Source organism: Clinocottus analis, unplaced genomic scaffold, assembly GCF_023055335.1.
Source record: "Clinocottus analis isolate CAN_PGR_092001 unplaced genomic scaffold, fCliAna1.0.p SCAF_9, whole genome shotgun sequence".
In the NCBI taxonomy this organism is placed as follows: Eukaryota; Metazoa; Chordata; class Actinopteri; order Perciformes; family Cottidae; genus Clinocottus; species Clinocottus analis.
The window spans coordinates 11,292,776-11,311,324 of record NW_027176251.1 but is presented as its reverse complement, the minus strand read 5'-3'; the positions used below and the strand labels follow the sequence as shown (position 1 = coordinate 11,311,324).

General features: G+C 41.0%; 2 protein-coding genes across 5 annotated transcripts in view; one reads left to right on the top strand and one right to left on the bottom strand.

The window, feature by feature from the left end:
* The window catches only part of LOC137780880 (lamin-A-like), a 29,344-nt gene extending 16,045 nt beyond the window's left edge, over positions 1-13,299 (top strand). For all 3 annotated transcript variants that reach the window (XM_068569206.1, XM_068569205.1, XM_068569207.1), the window contains exons 3-13: positions 6,076-6,232; positions 6,858-6,983; positions 7,414-7,584; positions 7,946-8,071; positions 8,321-8,541; positions 8,828-9,209; positions 9,341-9,448; positions 9,960-10,079; positions 10,177-10,236; positions 10,328-10,498; positions 10,935-13,299. In XM_068569206.1, the coding sequence (XP_068425307.1) occupies positions 6,076-6,232; positions 6,858-6,983; positions 7,414-7,584; positions 7,946-8,071; positions 8,321-8,541; positions 8,828-9,209; positions 9,341-9,448; positions 9,960-10,079; positions 10,177-10,236; positions 10,328-10,498; positions 10,935-10,970 (1,678 nt within the window). In that variant the 3' untranslated portion in view covers positions 10,971-13,299. The remainder of the gene's footprint in view (positions 1-6,075; positions 6,233-6,857; positions 6,984-7,413; positions 7,585-7,945; positions 8,072-8,320; positions 8,542-8,827; positions 9,210-9,340; positions 9,449-9,959; positions 10,080-10,176; positions 10,237-10,327; positions 10,499-10,934) is intronic.
* A 78-nt stretch (positions 13,300-13,377) lies between these two features.
* The window catches only part of pear1 (platelet endothelial aggregation receptor 1), a 43,640-nt gene continuing 38,468 nt past the window's right edge, over positions 13,378-18,549 (bottom strand). For both annotated transcript variants that reach the window (XM_068569202.1, XM_068569203.1), the window contains 5 exons: positions 18,143-18,252; positions 17,785-17,911; positions 17,054-17,116; positions 16,623-16,817; positions 13,378-14,730 (listed from right to left, as the gene is read on the bottom strand). In XM_068569202.1, the coding sequence (XP_068425303.1) occupies positions 14,591-14,730; positions 16,623-16,817; positions 17,054-17,116; positions 17,785-17,911; positions 18,143-18,252 (635 nt within the window). In that variant the 3' untranslated portion in view covers positions 13,378-14,590. The remainder of the gene's footprint in view (positions 14,731-16,622; positions 16,818-17,053; positions 17,117-17,784; positions 17,912-18,142; positions 18,253-18,549) is intronic.

Here is an 18,549-nt window from a genome sequence, read left to right as displayed (position 1 = left end):
ACATTCAGGACAGACTAGTGGACTATGTTGACCTTCAGTAGCAAGGGCATGGATTTGGTTTGCAAAGTTGGAAAAACAGGTGGAGGCTGCTCCGAGCTTTGAGGATGGAGCTGTGTTAAAGTGGCCCTAAAAAAAATATTCAGCACTCATGTAACTTCTGTAGTAGTTTTAGAATTATAGATTCCTTTCAAATACTGCTCTTGCCAAATCATAGGAATTGTACACACAAATAAATGTTTTTTTTCTTAATCTAAAATTCAGAATTGCTTGAACATGGATAAATATAGACTTTAAATTGAGATTTTGTTTTTGTGCTGTATACTTGACATCGACCTCGCTCAGGTCACAAAGTCCCATTGTGGCCGCAGTAATTCGGCTATCTTGTATAAATTATGGGTTGGATTTTCCTTAAGGAGCGTATAAAAAAAGTGCACATGCTTTGTCTGGAGATATTTAGAAAAGTATTTTTATTTTTTTTCCTGTAGAGTCCACGGCGTGGTAGAAACAGCATACTTGCAGGCCATGGTTACCACAGCAACGGCATAGCAAAACGGGGGGGAGGGGGGCGTAGTGGGCTTTTTTCTCTCTTTCACTCCAAGAGGCGGGGTTCGTTTCTCGTTACCGGGGTGGACAAAGATAGCTGTGAGTCATCCTTGAGGCCGGGAGCCGAGCCAACACATTCCTCCTCCTCCTCCTCAGATTTCTTGTCTCTATTATTCCCCCTCTTTCTCTTTTTCTTTTTGCCTCTTTCTTTCTTGCATTTCCATTTCACAACCCCCGACCCCCACCCACACACCAGCCTCACCTCTCCTCCTCTCCCCCATCTCACACTGTCTCCATCCAAAGGCTCCCATTTTGTCTTTGTGCCTCAAAATGTGTAATTTACTCTGTAACAAAATGCCTTACAATGCTCTAATATTGTTGCTTAAAAAGGGTGGGCTGATGTGTGAAACCTTTACTATTCTTTTGTAAAATATACATATTTTTTTCTTGAGTGTAGACATTTGTGTGTGGGTGGAAAGAAGACAAGTGGTCGATGCTTAAAAAAATACAAATGAAGCTTGCCAAAATCACACTAATTTTCTGTTTTGAATTCCTTCTTTCGGAGCAGAATGTAAATCGCACGGCGCTGCCCTTTCAGCACAAAGGTCTTTCTCAGTTTGCAAGAACCAACTCTGCCGCCCGCCTTGTTTTACTTGCAACAGATTTCCCTTATCTTGATGAAACAGGCTGGGTTTTTTTTGGCCTTTTTATTTTCCTAATTTCCCAAATGTAATCTGCATTTGTTTGCTCATCTGTTGGCTCGCAGCCATTCTCAGTACTACACTTGTTAGTCTCATGCTGACTGTGTATTGTTTTGTAAATATTAATAGTGTGATTCTTAGAAAATAACTGCAGAGGCTCCTCACATGTGTTCTGAGCGCAGGCTGTGAGGTTTTGATGGAACGCAATGTAAACATAAAGTCAGGATATTTATGCTGGGGCTCTCTAATTACACACTTCATACTGAATTATATAAACTGGTAGTCAAAAGCAAATTCCTCAAACACATGCACCCTGCACAGGATTATGTAAATCATATATGAGAATAACACAGGAACATACATGTACGCACACACTCACAGGGATATGCACTTAACGCACAAGGGGTACACAGTTTTTGCAGCCAACACTCCCACACAGTGCAGAACAGACTCAAACATGCACAAATACACCCACATATACACATGCACTTAAGAGAAATACAAACACACACACTGACAAGGTTTTCCAAAATCCTTCCGTTGCATTCAGATGCCACACACTGTTTTTAAGCCGACGTGCGTGAGCAGCATTCCGGAGGTGCAAGAAGCAAAGACACCGTGTTCAAGCACAGCTCAGACCATCGTACCACTCTGGGTTGCTGACTGTTAACTGAAGCCATTGGTCGTTATTGTCATAACCCATATTCGCCCTTTCATCGGTGTTAAATTCAGAGATTTTACAATCCCTTACAGCCTCTTTTTGTCTGTCAGGCTTTGGTGATCAGTTGATTCCAAACATATATAATCCAAGACTTGATTTGTCCATGATATGTGAAAACTCACATGTTAATACAACAGTGCTGTTTAGCACCTTGTGGTTGGCAAACAGGAATGCAGGGTTCCTGGCTAGATTTAGAAACATCCCTGAAGTAGTAGTTGTGCCAGTTGACAATTTATGGCAGTTAAATTTTGCATTAAAAATGGAAATATTGCATATAAAATGTGGTTAATGTGCTAATTATAGTATCATTATTCAAGTAATTCTTAAAGAATCATGTTTAGGTTATCTTTTAAAAGATATTTCATCAAATGTGATTCAAGAATTTGACCTTAAGTTTACTAAAATGTTATATGAGATAAATAGATGGTTACTTTATTAATCCTGCTAGGGGGCATTTTTTCCAACACAATACAAAGAGTTGTTCCCAAGCATTAATGACTAATACTAAGAATTGGTACCCAGAGACTTTTTTAATCCATTTTCTACATAAAGGTCAGAGGTCACAATATATTGGCCTCTATACACAACAGAAGGACAATGTCCTAACTAATATTACTGCACCTCCTGCTGTACATGATATATTCCCTTTGACATTTGGCTGTAGGGACAGCAGTGAATGTTCGTTAGTCGGCCGTGAGGAAGAAGTCTCATGACTCTGATCATCTGACCTTTCCTCTCGTACCACAACAGGTCAAGAGTTTTGAGTGAAAATCTTTTCAAAAATAGTGGATATGTTGCCAATAAACTTGGGACAGATATCCAGTCTATCAGGATGAGTTCTAATAATGAAGGTTTTCATTTAGCGCCATCATAAGGTCAACATTTTAATTAATTAATTAATTATTATTATTATGGCCAAATATCGTCAAAAAGTAATTGCATTCCCATCTGCCTCAGCAGCACTTTGTGTTTTTGTGCTAATTGTCAAACTTCTGCATACTAACACACGAAACCAAGATGATAAACATCAAACCTGCTCAAAATCTGCATTGTGTGCATGTTGACATAATGATGTCAGCGCTCAGGTCTTGTTGCACTCATTAACTGTATCTAACATGGTCACCGTGATGCCAACCATCGGTTTAGTGGTTTTGAAGTTGCGTGTTTGGCGTTTTTACACAGTCGTCATCTTTGTTTTTGCAACCATAAGTGGCACACAAGGGGAAATTAACTAAGGGTCAAGTTTCTAAATGTAATTGTGCACAACTCTCAGATCACTCAATGCTGTGGTAGCGAGCTGTATTGCACGGTAGCCATACCCTAAAATGTGGGGTGTGGCTACCTTGCAATATGCTTCAGGGGCCTGAAGCATATTCCGCTTAATGTTTTACTTTCAATGGGATCATCATTTACTAAATGAACATCATGTTGACTTGAAGACTGGAAACTAGCGATTGAGACCATAAACTCATATTTACAATTTCTCAGACGTCTATACAATCAGATTTTTTTTTTTTTTTTTTTTGCAATCTGAGGCGTTGTTTTCTGATGACCAGGAGAGGGACTGCAAGTTTGTGGGACTTCTACATCGTCTTCACTTTTCAGAAAGTGTTCCAAAGCATATACGTTTTCCGGAACCATCTCTGCATTATCTTCATACTCAAAATGACAGCAATACAAACAGTTGAGCAGCATTTTTAATGTACTCACTTTTGTCCAGGTATTCAATGTTGGAGCTGAGCCGCTGGGCCCATTAGCACTAATGAGCCCCGCAGCGACCACCTTCACAACAATCACACTGTTAAAATGTTCCTAAAAAGACAAAAAACTGCATAGTTTCAAGTAATCTTCACCTCAAGGTGTGTGTGTGTGTGTGTGTGTGTGTGTGTGTGTGTGTGTGTGTGTGTGTGTGTGTGTGTGTGTGTGTGTGTGTGTGTGTGTGTGTGTGAGAGAGATTTATACATTACAGCCCATTTAAGTAAAAACAAAATGTCTCTTTGTCTCAGAGCTGTTTGGTTGTTTTGGGTTTATTATTACAGTCCATAATTGAATGAGCAGCATTTTTTGTGAATTTAAAATGTTCTACAGTATTATCAGCAGCAGCAACCTTGGCGTTTTCCTCACAGCTAGAAAGCTACAGAAGCTTTGGCTCAGCTAGAGTAGTTAAACTAACTTTACAGACGCAACAAGATGATCGTAATTTAAACATTTTTTACAGCAGTAACCGTCTCATTTTACCTCGACTACTACTCTGCCTGTCGAAGCGTGTTGACATGTTCATACAGGGTGTCGGTGTCACCTCTATTCTTGTTGGTATCTTCAAGAATTGAAGGTATTGTGTCTTTAGATGTTAAACATTTAGGTATTTGTACACCTGGGTTGTAAAGAGAGTGCATTCTTGAGTCTTTTTACGAGTATGTTGACTGGGGAGAAAAACGTCCCTCTCTCTGTGATATCCTCAAACAACTTGGACAACCAGCTGGTAAATGGTAGAAGAATGTATTTTACCTACGAGACAATATATTTATCGATACAAATTGGTTTATTGCTGCAAAAACAAAAGGAATGTATAAACATCTGCTCCCAACATCTGGTAAATTAAACATGGTCAAGGGCTCTGGAAAAGGTCATTGAGTTTCTGTAAAATATATAGACTTTAGTTGCTAGTTTATAGGTACACTTAGCAAAAACAACTATAGTGTAGTACAATGAGGCTAAATTATACATTCAGAAACACTTCAGTGTAACACAATTTTGTGTGTGTGTGTGTGTGTGTGTGTGTGTGTGTGTCTGTCTGTTTTCATTTGAATCTGAACAATGAGGCTTTTATATAATTACCCATTCAAGTTATCTAAGCTTGATTGAACATCTGTAAAGCATCACGAATGTTCTCTCTGGATTTAATTTTAGACTTTTTCTCTTTTTTTGCTGGACATGAAAGACTCTTTCAGCCACAGTGTAGTTCTGTTTTCCTGCCACTTCCTCTTCCTATTTTCAGGATGCAGAATTGCATTTTCAAGCTCCTCTAAAGTTCTTATTACGGTAGTGTTTATTTAATGCCGTGATAAAGATTCATTTCAATGTTTTAAATTACCGTTTCACTTCTGAAGCTTGTGGAAGATTCTGATGTGGGGTAACTTTGTGAGTGTGTTAGTAAAGTGTGTGCGTATCGCTCTGGCTGCTCATCCCTGGCTGTCCTAACGCTCAGCTGCCAAAGACTGGAGGACTCTGAGGTCTGTTTGAGCAGCCTGTAAGCCATTTCCCCCAGCAGATGGCCATTATTAGTGACAATGAAGACTAGCCTACAGGGCCAAATAGAATAACAGGGAGCTCATTTCCTTCTTGACTCTGCATGAACCACCTATACTGCTAACAGCCTCTCTGCTCTCAATCTTATCCTGGGTATATATTGTTTTTCCATGACTGTATCCAATTTTTTTTCTTCTTTTTTTTCCAACTCTAAACCCTTAATTGGTCTAAATGTTAGAGGAGAGGCTGTGCACACAAGCACATGTGCAACAAACGTGAATTATCTTTATTCAAAACTGGTTCCCTCGAGATGGACTTTAATGGGCTCCTGTTGAGTACAGCACGTGATAACAGTCGTTGATGTGTTGGTCTAAGTTCAGTTCACATCAACAGCGGACAACTGCTGCGCTATCTGCACCGTACAATGGTGGTTTGTGTCGTCTGCAACGCCTGTTGCTGCAGCCCAGTTGTTCACTGCTTATCAAGTTTCACTTTTAGATATAAAGGAACATGTTGTCATTGGTATTAATATTAACTCAACAGGCCTGACATTTAATGTCAAGACTCATTAGTCATAAATAGTTACCAACAATGTACTGGGTTAATATTAGACTAGATCATGTACACCTTTCACAGAAACCCTATAATACAACATATAGCATAAATCACATGTGAGAACAGGCAGCTTTATTTGTAAAGTGTCTTTCAAACATGAATGAACTATAATGACATTTAGGAACACAACAGTGATTCTAGGTTTAATGCTACTTGGCAGCATTTATCAGCTATAACTGAAGACTTTCATATCTCTATAGACGCCATGGGGGATGAAGTATTGATGTCCGTCTTGTGTCTTTACAGGAACGGTAAGAAGGAGTCGGACCTTGAGGCGGCTCTGCTCAGGCTGAGGGACCTGGAGGCCCTGCTGAACTCCAAAGATGCTGCCCTCTCCACTGCTATGGGGGAGAAGCGGACCCTGGAGGCTGAGTTGAAGGACCTCAAGGTCCAGCTGGCCAAGGTAATGACGTCTTTATTGGGAACAAAGTCTTACGTGGTTGTTAGTGGGAGGACAGGCACGTGTCATAGCTCAGAGAACACAAACTCATTCAGAAAGCAGAAAAATTACAAAAATGCCTGTTTATTCATACTGCTGTGGCACGCCCAGCATAATAATTAGGATGATTTGAGCTTTTTGAGGACGCCTTCCCCATTACATGTCACTTTAAACTGTAAATGAAAACATGTTTTCTCCTGCGTTGATTGTAATAGAGGTAAAAATAATGTATTTAAAATACTTGTTTGCCACCTGTCAGTAAAAGCATTCAGTTGAGTGCAAAGCTGCAGTGACCGACATCTAAAATTAAGCTGCTGGAAGTAGTAATTTTAAGTAAACCCTCCAGGCAGTTGATTATGAATGAGGTGCCGAGGCAGACAAGGTTGCATTCTCTGCCGTTTGTTTTATCAATGAAGTTTACTTTAGGACTGATGTAGATACAGTTGTGGCCCTGCTCCACCTACTGGCCACACTCGGGAACGTATGCGATGCCTGGCCAGATTACACCTTGAGCTGAGTGTGAGTTATTTTTTTACTTGCATGCCTCCACTAAAGAACATTTCTCTTTCTCTCTCCTCCTCCCTCCCAGTTGGAAGGTAACTTAGCTGATGCCAAGAGGCAGCTGCAGGATGAGATGCTGAGGAGGGTGGACGCAGAGAACCGCCTGCAGACCGTGAAGGAGGAGCTGGAGTTCCAGAAGAACATCACCAACGAGGTTCCCACTCTTCACCTGAACCCTTCTATTTTTATTCAGCTGTCTAAGTCATCTGTGCCACTTTTCATCTTTTCCACAGGCTATTGATTCGCTTCCAACATCCTGCTTGTTTGTTTTGCATTTCTGCTCCAGATATGTCTCTTCTTTTTGCTTTTCACCTCTCTTGTTTTAAGTTAAAAAAATACGCACATTTTATTTAAATCGTCATAATTAAGTTGCTTTTCACAATGCTCTGGTCGTAGTTATGTGCGAACCAAAACTGGCAACAGACTTGTCAAATGTCAATAAAAATGACTATTTTTGTCATCTAATAACGAGTTGAGAGAGTCAGATGTTTCTAATCAACACAATTCTTAGTTAGATTAGTCTTAAGAAACTAAAAGTAAGTGCTATTGACACTGATGTCCATCGCCAACCTGTCTGTCTGTAGGAGCAGCGCGAGTCCAAGCGTCGCTATGAGACTCGCATGGTAGAGTTGGACAACGGGCAACGGCAGGAATTTGAGAGCAAGCTGGCCGCAGCCTTGGTCGAGATGAGAGCCCAACAGGAAGAGCAGGTCCGCCTCTACAAGGAGGAGGTGGAGAAGACCTACAACTCTAAGGTACATCTGGGTGCTTCAACAGACGCAGCTCTGTCGCCACCTAGAGGCGACGTAGAGGCTGCTTTGCAGTTGTCTTCGTAGTAGTTCAGCTTTGTGTGTAGCTGTTTTTGCATTTGCAAATGACAGCTCAGTAATGCGTATTGATTATTGCAGGGAGCTGGGGGTCTGTGGCTCAGGGTGTAGAGCGGGTCGTCTTTTTTATTCACAAGGTTAGCGGTTTCATTGCCGGGGCCTCCTGTCCGCACACTGACACTAACGTGCCCACCCCGGGGCGTCTGACAGCAGCCCCCTGACTCTACATTCTTAGGATTGGTTGAATGTAGATATATATGATTATTTTATTTTTATCTCTGTATGTCAGCTGGACAACGCTCGTCACTCGGCTGACAGGAACAGCCACTTGGTGGGAGCCGCTCATGAAGAGCTGCAGCAGACCCGTATGCGAGTGGAGGGCATGTCAAGCCAGCTCAGCCTGCTGCAGAAACAGGTACACACACGCTCACACAGACACACACACACACACACACACACACAGTCTGTCAGTGGTTTGTTATCAGTCTGCTGGTTTTACTGGCCACGCTGCTCGGCGGCTGACCGAGCATTATTGATTAATTTACCGTTAAGCTTCACCCGACGCATGAAGCAGACTGAGTGTTTGTACTGTAGCAGGTTGTGTAAAGACTGCTTAACTGGTCTTAATTGACTAACCCTTTGTATGTGTGTTCTCTTTAACCAGCTGGCAGCGAGTGAGTCCAAGGTGCGAGAGCTGGAGGAGGCTATGTCGAGGGAGCGGGACACGATGCGGCGGCGGCTGGAGGCTAAAGAGCGGGAGATGGCTGATATCCAAGCTCGGCTGATGCGGCAGCTGGAAGAGTACCAGGAGCTGCTGGACATCAAACTGGCCCTGGACATGGAGATTAATGCATACAGGAAGCTGCTGGAGGGAGAGGAGGAGAGGTGAGATTGTTGTGGATCAGAAGACAAACCATTGAAAAACATGCACCTCGAGGCAACTGAAGGTCCACAGGTTGTTACAGGAATACGATTGTTTTGTGCGCCTGCTGGAGTAAGGGCAAAGCCAATTCTTCTCAGAACAATTCTGGTTCTTGGAGCATCAACAAATCACTGGTTACAGTAGCTACTGTATGGGTCAAAGTGCTAGAGCAGGAAGAGAGCCTGTATGTTACATGTGACTGCTTTGGTACAAATCATCATCTTAATCTGCTCTTCTCTCTTTCCTCAGGCTGAGTCTGTCACCCAGTGGTTCACCCGGCAACAGGGTCACAGTGGCGAGGACCTCCGGATCAGGACACAGCCACACCAGCCGAGTCGTAAACTCTTCCGGCTCAGGTCACAGCCACACCAGCCGTGCGCTCCACACCGCCACCTCCAGTGCAGGAGGCGCCGCCGGCACTGGCACCGCCTCCAGCAGCCGCAACTCCTCCGGCACAGCCCTCGCCAAGAAGCGCCGCCTCAATGACAACGACAGCGAAACCTCCAGCATGGCGGGGGGCACGGTGACCAAGACTCGCATTAGTCAGCAAGCCTCAGCCAGCGGCCGCATCACAGTGGATGAGATTGACCTCGAGGGCAAGTTCATCCGTCTCAGCAACAAGGCTGATGAGGTTAGTCAGTTCATCTATCAGGTGGCTTTTCAACCCTTTTAACCTGGTTTAAATTTACAAGCCAGATTAAATTTAGCTTTTGTTTTAGTTTTTTAAATGTTTTCTCCCATCCTCTCTCACTCTTTATACAGGACCAATCTCTGGCCAACTGGCAGGTGAAGAGACAAGTGGGTAACGCCACTCCCATCATCTACAAGTTTCCCCACAAGTTCACTCTGAAGGCCGGAGGAAATGTCACTGTAAGTTACAATGACTTTTCTAGATTTGTCCATTTCTTGATCTTCTCATTACTTTTACTAATATTGCCCTACACATAAAGGTACTATTCTTTTTTTTGACCACTAGAAGTGCAAATTTCGGTTGAGTGATGGCGCTTTAGGGGTACAATGGGCTCGAATGCCCACTAGTTACTAGTTATAAAACGCGTATCATTGTGTTGTCTTTGTCACATCATCAAATGGAGAATTTACATTGGACAACATCTACATACATATTACCCAGTAACCCTCATTGCATGTATGTATATGACAAAAATACCATGTTTTTTTAATAGTTTTTGTAGTTCAGTTGTAAGCATAATATTATATTATTGATTGCTAATGAATATTATACCGAACAAATGATTTAAAAAAAAAGGAAAACCATGAGAACTCCACAGGCAACCTATTTTTTTGTATGTATGTCATGAGCAGTTTTTAAATTATTAAAAGTTCACAATTTCTTACAACCTCTGAACTTTGACCATTGCAGATCTGGGCTGCCTCTGGCGGTGGAACCCACAACCCTCCCTCTGACCTGGTGTGGAAGAACCAGAGCTCCTGGGGAACCGGCGACCTCCTGCAGACCGCCCTCATCAGCGCCAACGGAGAGGTCTGGCTTCGCCTGTATTTGGTTTAGCGTGCCTTTTTTATATTTCTGTATTTTTTCAGCAATTGCTTACTAATTTTGTCATTTTATTAACCATCAGGAAATGGCCATGAGGAAAGTGACACGCACCCTGTTCCATGATGACGAAGACGATGACATGGTACGAACCTCCTTTTTGTTCACGCAACTCCTGCAGCATTTTCCAGTTAAGCAGCGGTGTCAAGTACCCTGTTCTGTGTCGCCCCCTGCAGGGAGCTCACAGCACGAGTGGTGGAGACAACGAGTACAACCTTCGGAGCCGCACGGTGATCTGCGACTCCTGCGGACAGACATCGGAACGTTCCGGTGGTAGCAGCGGTGGAGGTCTACCTGAGGGCATCGTGGGACAATCCTTTTTCATGGGGACCAATGAGCCCAGAAAGGTACTGGACAGTTATCTGCTACAACATGAACAGTAATTACACAGCAGAAAGCTATATTTTAGGGAAAAAATATGTTTTAAATGTTTTTTTCGCAGCTTAAAACAGTTTGGAGTTACACCAATAAACAAGTTAAATATTTGGAACTATGTTTCGGTGTAAGCCTTCTTCAGTTAACTACATATCAAATGCAGGCAATGACCACTTCCTTCCTCTTTACTTACGACGGCTTTGCTCACATCCCAGTCATCTTTGAGCTTTGAATTTCACATTTAGGTCTCAACTACAAACCTGACAAGTTTTGTAACTGCATTGATCTCAGGGTCACGCAGACCTACCCACATAGATAAAGGCCCAATCCTATTAGAATTTATAAAAAATGGCAATTTTTTCTACTTTCTCCACATTTAACACTGCAATGTGTCACTTCATCCTTCAGGGCCATGCCAAGCCGGGGAACTGCTCCATCATGTAAAAACCAGACCGCACCTCACCTGAACCAACACCTCCAGGAGACTACAAAAGAGAATAATAATGTCTCACTGTTGAGTTGTTCATCTTTTTTTATATATATATATATTGCCTTTTTTTTATTCAGATTAATCTGCAGGTTAGCATCGCTTTGGTTTTTTGGGTAATGGGCACAGGATTTTCTTATTCAGCTTTTTGAGTTTTATATTCAATTATGTTACTGCATGTGTGCTGTGCTAATGCTTGTCCTGCTCTTCTTGCACACTTTCTCTTACACACACACACACACACACACACACACACACACACACACACACACACATATACACACACACACACACACACACACACACATATACACACACACATATACACACACACACACACACACACACACACACACAGCTCCATTGACCAGTGCTTGTGCTCCAAGCTGAGTTTTCACTTTTAATGGCCATGCTGTCAACGCTCAACACGCACAGCTAGTGAACCCTGTCAGGAATACGTCCCCACTGCCATTCAAACAGGAAAATAATCCTGATTTCAGATGTTGTAGTTGTTTACAATCTATATCATTGTTTTTTGGAACAGTATTTTGCTGTGCTGCAGGGAAAATGCATAAAATGTTTAGTTTCGATAAACTATGTTGTAAAAGAAAGCCAAAGTACTTTACTCAGGGTGTTCAGGAGATGTTTTGTTTTCACCTTTAGCCTTAGACCAACATGTCATAGTACATTTCTTTATGTAGATTTAGATCATACGTTTGGATTGCTATGCTGTACACAGAAAAAATGACTATTTTGAGAGAACGGAGCTGTGAGTTATTTAAAAAATAAAATTGATATACATTTCATTTTTTGTAATTCACAGCTCTGTTCCAGAGAGATGTATGTGGTTATGAACGTGTACGGAAATAAGGAATTATTGTTTCCTGGTTATAAAGTTATGAATGCGTATCTCAGTTGGACATGTAAACATGTTGCTTTATAAGTAACTCCAAAAGTGTTTTGTTATGATGATAGAAAGATGTAGGATTTGCAGAAATGTTAGAAATGGGTACTATGTTTTAAATCTCTACCGGTGCCATGCAGAAAGTATATATTTGTAGGATTTTACTGCTTATTCAACTAAATCAACATAATTCCACTAGAGAGCTGGTGCTGCTGTTGACAGAGTGCAACATTCTGATTTTTTGGAAACATGTTAACCAGCTTTTTTACAGACTAAACCAAAAACAAAAGTGCCTTTTTAAAAGGGGGGAAACAACCAACGCTGTTCTTTGGACACATGGCTTGTAGCACAGTCTTGTATCTGTCAGCTGTCTGTTTGTGTTGCTCCTAAAAACTGGTCATGCAGGCTTTTTTTTTCCTTCCTGACTTTGCTGACTGACTTTGCAACTCTCTAAGCATGGTTTTGGTATCGCAGTGGGACTTTGGGCTTTCTATACTTTGTGACTTTGGCTTCATGCGCTGCTTCTATTGAGCGCCTCGACAAATATGCACAGCAGGTAGATTTGTATTGTCTGGCAGCTTAAATCATTTATACTCCAGAAAAAGCAAAGCATTTACAGAAAATACTTGATAGCTTTTGATGTTGTTTTTTGTAATGTACTTTATAAGATGTTATTTGTGCCACAATAGATTTTTTTTATTTTTGCATCAAGTAGATACTCCCCTAAGTGCCTTAAAGTCTAACAATTGTTCGTTAAGAAATGACGGACTCCAAACATATATAATTGGCAAAGATTTAGTATTTATCTCATGAGAATGTATATATGAGACATGATTACTGTATGTAATTATGAAATATATGCAATTAACTGAATCGTGCATACTCGAAAGAGAGCCTTTTAAAGGGTGCAGTCAGAGGCCTTTTCAGAGGCCTCTCTGACAGATTATAAAGTAGAAAGAAACTTCTTCCTGTCCAAAACTTCTGGTTTCAGTGTGTTCTCGTAAGAAACAAACAGCTCTTTAACATTTTAACAAGTTAATTAAGCACCGAGACACTATACAAAATCAGATTCAAATCACAGATGTGAATTTATGTGACTGTCTTGAAAGGCCTTTTGTGAAATCGTGACCTCCATCTTAAAGTCTTGATTGAGGCCTCCGGAAACTTTTGAAGGACTTGAAGATTAAAAAAGTTCCTTCGAGGGATTTCTTGTAGTGAGCCTTTAATGCCAAAGTTGTAATTTGCTTGATGTATGATTTGCTTCTATCATAAGGATGCTGTTAACAATATGAACAAACTCTTATGTTGATGTAATGATTGGCGGTTGTTTTGTTTCTTTTGGTTTTTCTAAAATGCTGAGTAAAGTTTGTTTTTTTTCCAGTGACGGGCTGCTGTATTTTATTGTCATTCAAAAGCACAGATGAAAAGTGCAATTTTTTTATTTACATAACACACATGTTCCCATGATTACATTCAAAAATGTTTATACATAAAAGAAAGCTGAAGTTTACCCAAAGCTATAGCATTAAAAGCACAATGTACATTCTTTCTGGTACACAAGGTTCCTGTTATCTAATTGACTAAACAATCTACTGAATTTGATGAAAAACAAAAGGTATTTATACAATTTCAAAAATGATTTTGAGGCAACACAAGACCAAAAACTGTTTAAAATGACGTGTTTTTTGTGTTTTGGGTCAACCGTCCCTTTTTAAATACCGCACAAAGACGTGCTTCGACATTCATAATGCTGCTTTAATTTGGCTTGTATTCCCACATTTGATGGTTTATTATTCACAACATAATGTGTCTATTGGTGAGCGAAGATAATATATTCATTTATATATTTACAAAGTTTTCATATGACAGCAGCAATAAGTGAGCCACATTTGTTAAAACAAACAGGGGACACGTGTATCATTGGAGATTATAAAAATACTGTTTTTTGTCACTTTGAAACAACCTGCTTTCTCCAATTACTGAAGACTGAATATCAGAAGAAAGAAAAAAAAATGTCTCAAAGCAAAGACTGGCAGGATTTTTGCTGTACAAAAACATATGTGTTGGAGGACAAAAGGTTCCGTGACCATGATCTCTTTCCTTTTTTTGAGTTTGAAAATGTTTATTTTCAATCCATCTGTGAGAAGTTCATCTAAAGCTGCCTCATTTATGCAATTTTTTTTAGAAAATGTAAAATACTTGCATAACAAAAAAAAAGATTTCGGACAAAATGGGCCTTTTGTACACACACCGGCTGATCAGTTGCAGACAAAATGTGCGGGGAATTTCAACTACAGCATGTTTAGCTCTCCAGTTGCTGCCTTTTTAAGCGTGAAGTCTTGTTGCGTGATTTTCCCACAGGATGTGAATGCAGCTGAAGCCCTGCTGCCGCAGTCCTGCCTCCCTCACCGCAGCCCGCTGGCTCCCCAGTCTGGATGACAAGTCTGTCACGGTGAAGCAAGTACCGCTTTAGCCCACACAGGGGCAGTGTTGAGTCGAGGGGAGGGGTGGGCATCCACAGTAAAAGATAGTTCCTCAGTGGGACAGGCGCCGAGGCGCTGGCCTGTGGGTGGTCTGCCGCTCTGACTGTCAGACAAGAGCCCAAAAGTTTGCACAGGCCTGAAATCATCCCCAACGTGAGGAGGGGGGAGACTTGCTCCGCTGCTGCGACCGTCACTGAGGGGTTCTCCTGGGGGAGGGGGGGCGGCGGACGGGCGGCAGGTCGTAGTGTCCCGGGATGTGGCTGTTCACAGGGAGGTCGTAGTGGCTCTGGGGGTCCTCGTATGGAGCATGACCGAGGGAACTCTGACGCTCTGAAGGGGATGAACAACACACTGAGATGAACAAACAGTACGAAGGGCTATTTTTAACTTTTTTATTTTTTAAAAAATAAAATACCATGTCAATCTCTTTGGTCCTTTGATTTTAGTCAGAGCAAAAATGTTGATTTTAGTTTAAATTAACTTTTTCTTCCGAGTACTGCAAATATACTACAACTGTGTACTTTCTTGTATAGTAATAGTTATAGCACTGATTAGTTCAATGTTGCAGGTGGCATGCTGAAAAATCTATTTTACTGCTTTAGTCCAATATTGACCCATACTGGACTAGTTGGGCTTAAGATTTACTCATCGTTCTCTGAATCCTGACAAACTTTCTAACAAAAGGTTGTAGAATAATGTAAATATACAGTATGTTTTAACCTTTGCTCTTCATCTTAGAACTAAATCCTCCCTCTTAAAGTATAAATTGTCTGCTGAACACACAGATGGTATCATGAATGTAACTAATCTTTTTTATCCATACAAATGAATAAAAATACTATTGTAGTTAGTAATATGCATGTTAAAGTGTTTATGAATGTATAACTACAACTCCTGAGGACATTAGTGTCAGGCTGGTGAACAACTGGCATGGTAAAACAGTTGTAATCATTTAAATGTGAATATTTTTACAAATCTGTATCTGCTATAAGAACCAGTTCACTGAACTACTGATGAACCCAAGAAACCGAGTTTTTAACTTCACAATCACCAATCTTAAATTGAGTTTACTATTAGAACAACATCGTACGCTTAAACAAAGTACACGTGCAAAGCGCTCTTGACATAAATGTTTTTCTATCATTAATCTCCATCGCGCTCAATCGTCTGCTTCCACTAGAGTGAGTGTGAATAACAGTTATTGATGGAGGGAAGTGCTACTTTCTCTCACTTTTCCTCCCCCATATTGCTCCAGACTAGCAGAATCCCTACTTCACGTGAAGAGAAAGACTTACATCGGGCCAATATTGCCATTAATCTAACAGGATTTGTTTCTCACATGTTTCCCCTCATCATCTGTTATTGTGGCTTCATGTTGATGTATCGCCGGTGTCTGGACGAACAGAAGAACATCCTCTCTCTCTCACGCTTCCTCTTCCTCTCAAACAGTTAATTTTTCAGGCTTGAGCCTTCAGGAAGCCCGTCCTCCCCATCTGTCGGAGCGCAAATCCTCTAACGTTTAACTGATCGAAGGAACTTAATGAGCTTTTCACAATATTTTAAGTCACAGTGCTCTCAGAAGGGGTCGACACATTTTAAATATGGATCGAGTCTGGAAGGATGATGCATTTTTTAGTTGCTGCTATGCTGGGCCCTAAATGACTCAGGGTCTAGAGCTGCAGACAATAAGTCTATTGATTTGATAAGTCCAACAGAAAGATATTCAGCAACTAGTTTCCAAGCTACATACCAAACATTCCTTATTACAGGTTAAACATTGTGAGAATTTGTGATTTTTTTTTTTTTTTTTTTATTATCTTTTTTTTTCATTTTGGACTTTTGGTCAGACAGTATTCACATTTTTTCTGGCATTTCATAAACCAACTAATTAATCGAGGGAAAAACAAAAAAAAAGGATTGTAATTGTTATTAATGTTGAATGTACGTCATTTTAATTCAACTTAGTAAGATATATTTACTTTTGTCTCGTTCCACTTCTTGTCATCTCCTTTAATTCTCCCTCTTTATACTTGAATATCTTGATTCTTCATTGGGCCTCCTTCTTGTGATTGGCTCACTAAATGGAATATAAAATGTGACTCTGACTCTTCCTAACGACCTGATTTTATTTTTTCTTCTAATACTGATGATGTTGATTTCATTTACACACTAGTTGACTTGAGTGAACCTGTTTGCAGAAGGAGGTCTAAAGAGGCACTCACCTCTGCGTAAGGTGGCCGTGTGGAAGGGTGGCGGGCTGATCTCGGTGTATGCTCGCTCTCTGGGCACGGCGCACTTCATCTCCATGTAGCTGCTCTCTGGGTGGCCGAAGGGCAAACCCGGCAGGTCTTTGATGGTCGCGTACGGATTCTCGCTGTTCAGAGAGTTGCTGCTCACCGCCACCGCACCCTTCAGCTCTGCCACCACAGGAAGAAAAGACATATGACAGTCAGTCAGGACATGTGGCACAACAGCAGGACAAAGAGTCTGTAGACAGAAAAAGTCTTACTTTGAAACAGATATTCTTGTGATCTTTACAATATTGCACCAATTGTTTCACGTCTCATCCTCTTACTAATGTATGTGTTGGTGTCCCTACTTCTCTCTAGATGATAGAAGAGCAAAAAAGGGTGAAAATAGAGTGATAAACTACCTTTGTTGTGATATTTTCCGAGACTGGCACTGTAGCTGTAACTCCGATCAATTCCAAAAGCTCCTGTAAGCAATAAAAGACAAATCTGGCACCTTTATCTTCATTTATGGCAAACGAATCAAAGGCACATAATTTGCTTTGGAAAGCTGCTAAATCAATACCAGGTGAGTGCATGCTGGCTACGCAACCACCAGGTTTTATGAAGTCCTCATTGTTTTTATAGTCTCACATCAAATGTGCATTGTTGACGAGAATGATTTTCTGTCCAAAAGGAAATGCTGGATGATACGTTTTAGTGTATAAAAGAACACTTTTCTCCAGAGCTGTCACTGCATGTCTCTTCCCTCAGTTTACACTGCTGTGTGTTTGTTACACCTGGGGTTTGAATGCCCTGATCAACACTGTGATTCATGATTTTTACTCTTTCCCAAAAAATTTTTTTTGTGTAATACAAACAAATTCAGTCTGATAAAACTCAGACTGCTATTGGACAGTAAGCACTGCATTAACTCGTAGAATGAGAAAATACATTTTAGCACAAAGTTGTAGGTTTTACAGATTACTTTTTTATGAAGCTGTGGTCAGGAGGTTTGTAAACTAAATCCTTATTTTTACTAGCTTGTAAACGTTACTGCACTCATTTCATTTTCCTGCTGCAGGTCTATGTGCATCAGTGTCTCCTCTAAAAGCGGATCCTGAGTGTGAATCAGTGGAGAGTGCCCCAGACGGACCTGAGGCTTTGCGAGGCTCGTGGTGCTTCCAGTCTGCAGGTAGCGTGGCGTTGCTCTCAACCCCAAACAGGCCCCGCCTCTCCCGCTCCATGTTTTTCACACTGCAGAACAGCTGGTTATTGGTGTTCTGTGGGGCAGAGTGAATAGTACACCAATCAGACTTGCAAAACAAAATGAAATGCTTTCGGACATATTAACTAAATAACTGTGACTTACTGGGTCAATATTTTATGGTTTATGATTTCATGGCCACAAAAAGCAATCCAGTTTTTGTTGACTGGATAAATGGCATATCAGTGCCCTGAACACTGCCTAAAGTATGAGATTGCCAAGGTGACGTAACAGAGGTGGCATTCACCTTGATGGTGCGGTCGTGGTTGTTGGGGAGGTGTGGCAGGGGAGGCCTGTTCTGGCTCAGTGTGTGGTAGCTGGGGTTGGAGTAGTAGTGGTGGTAACTGTGAGGAACATCTGGAGGCCAAAACAAACACATGGAATCACGTCTGCGGCAATTAAATTACCTCTAGGTCAATAAAAATGCATCTCTGTGGAACTCTTGTTACAAAAACCCAGACACACAACCAAAACCACATTCTGACCAAGAGCAACTATATAAACATCAACATAGTATGAATATTTAACAATAATAATAAAAAAGCTAAATATCTTACTTGAAATTCACTGCATGGCATTAAAAAATGATTTAACTCGAACACATTTTACTCTTTTGCAAGCACATCAACTGTGGTGTGAGCATTTAACAGTGCT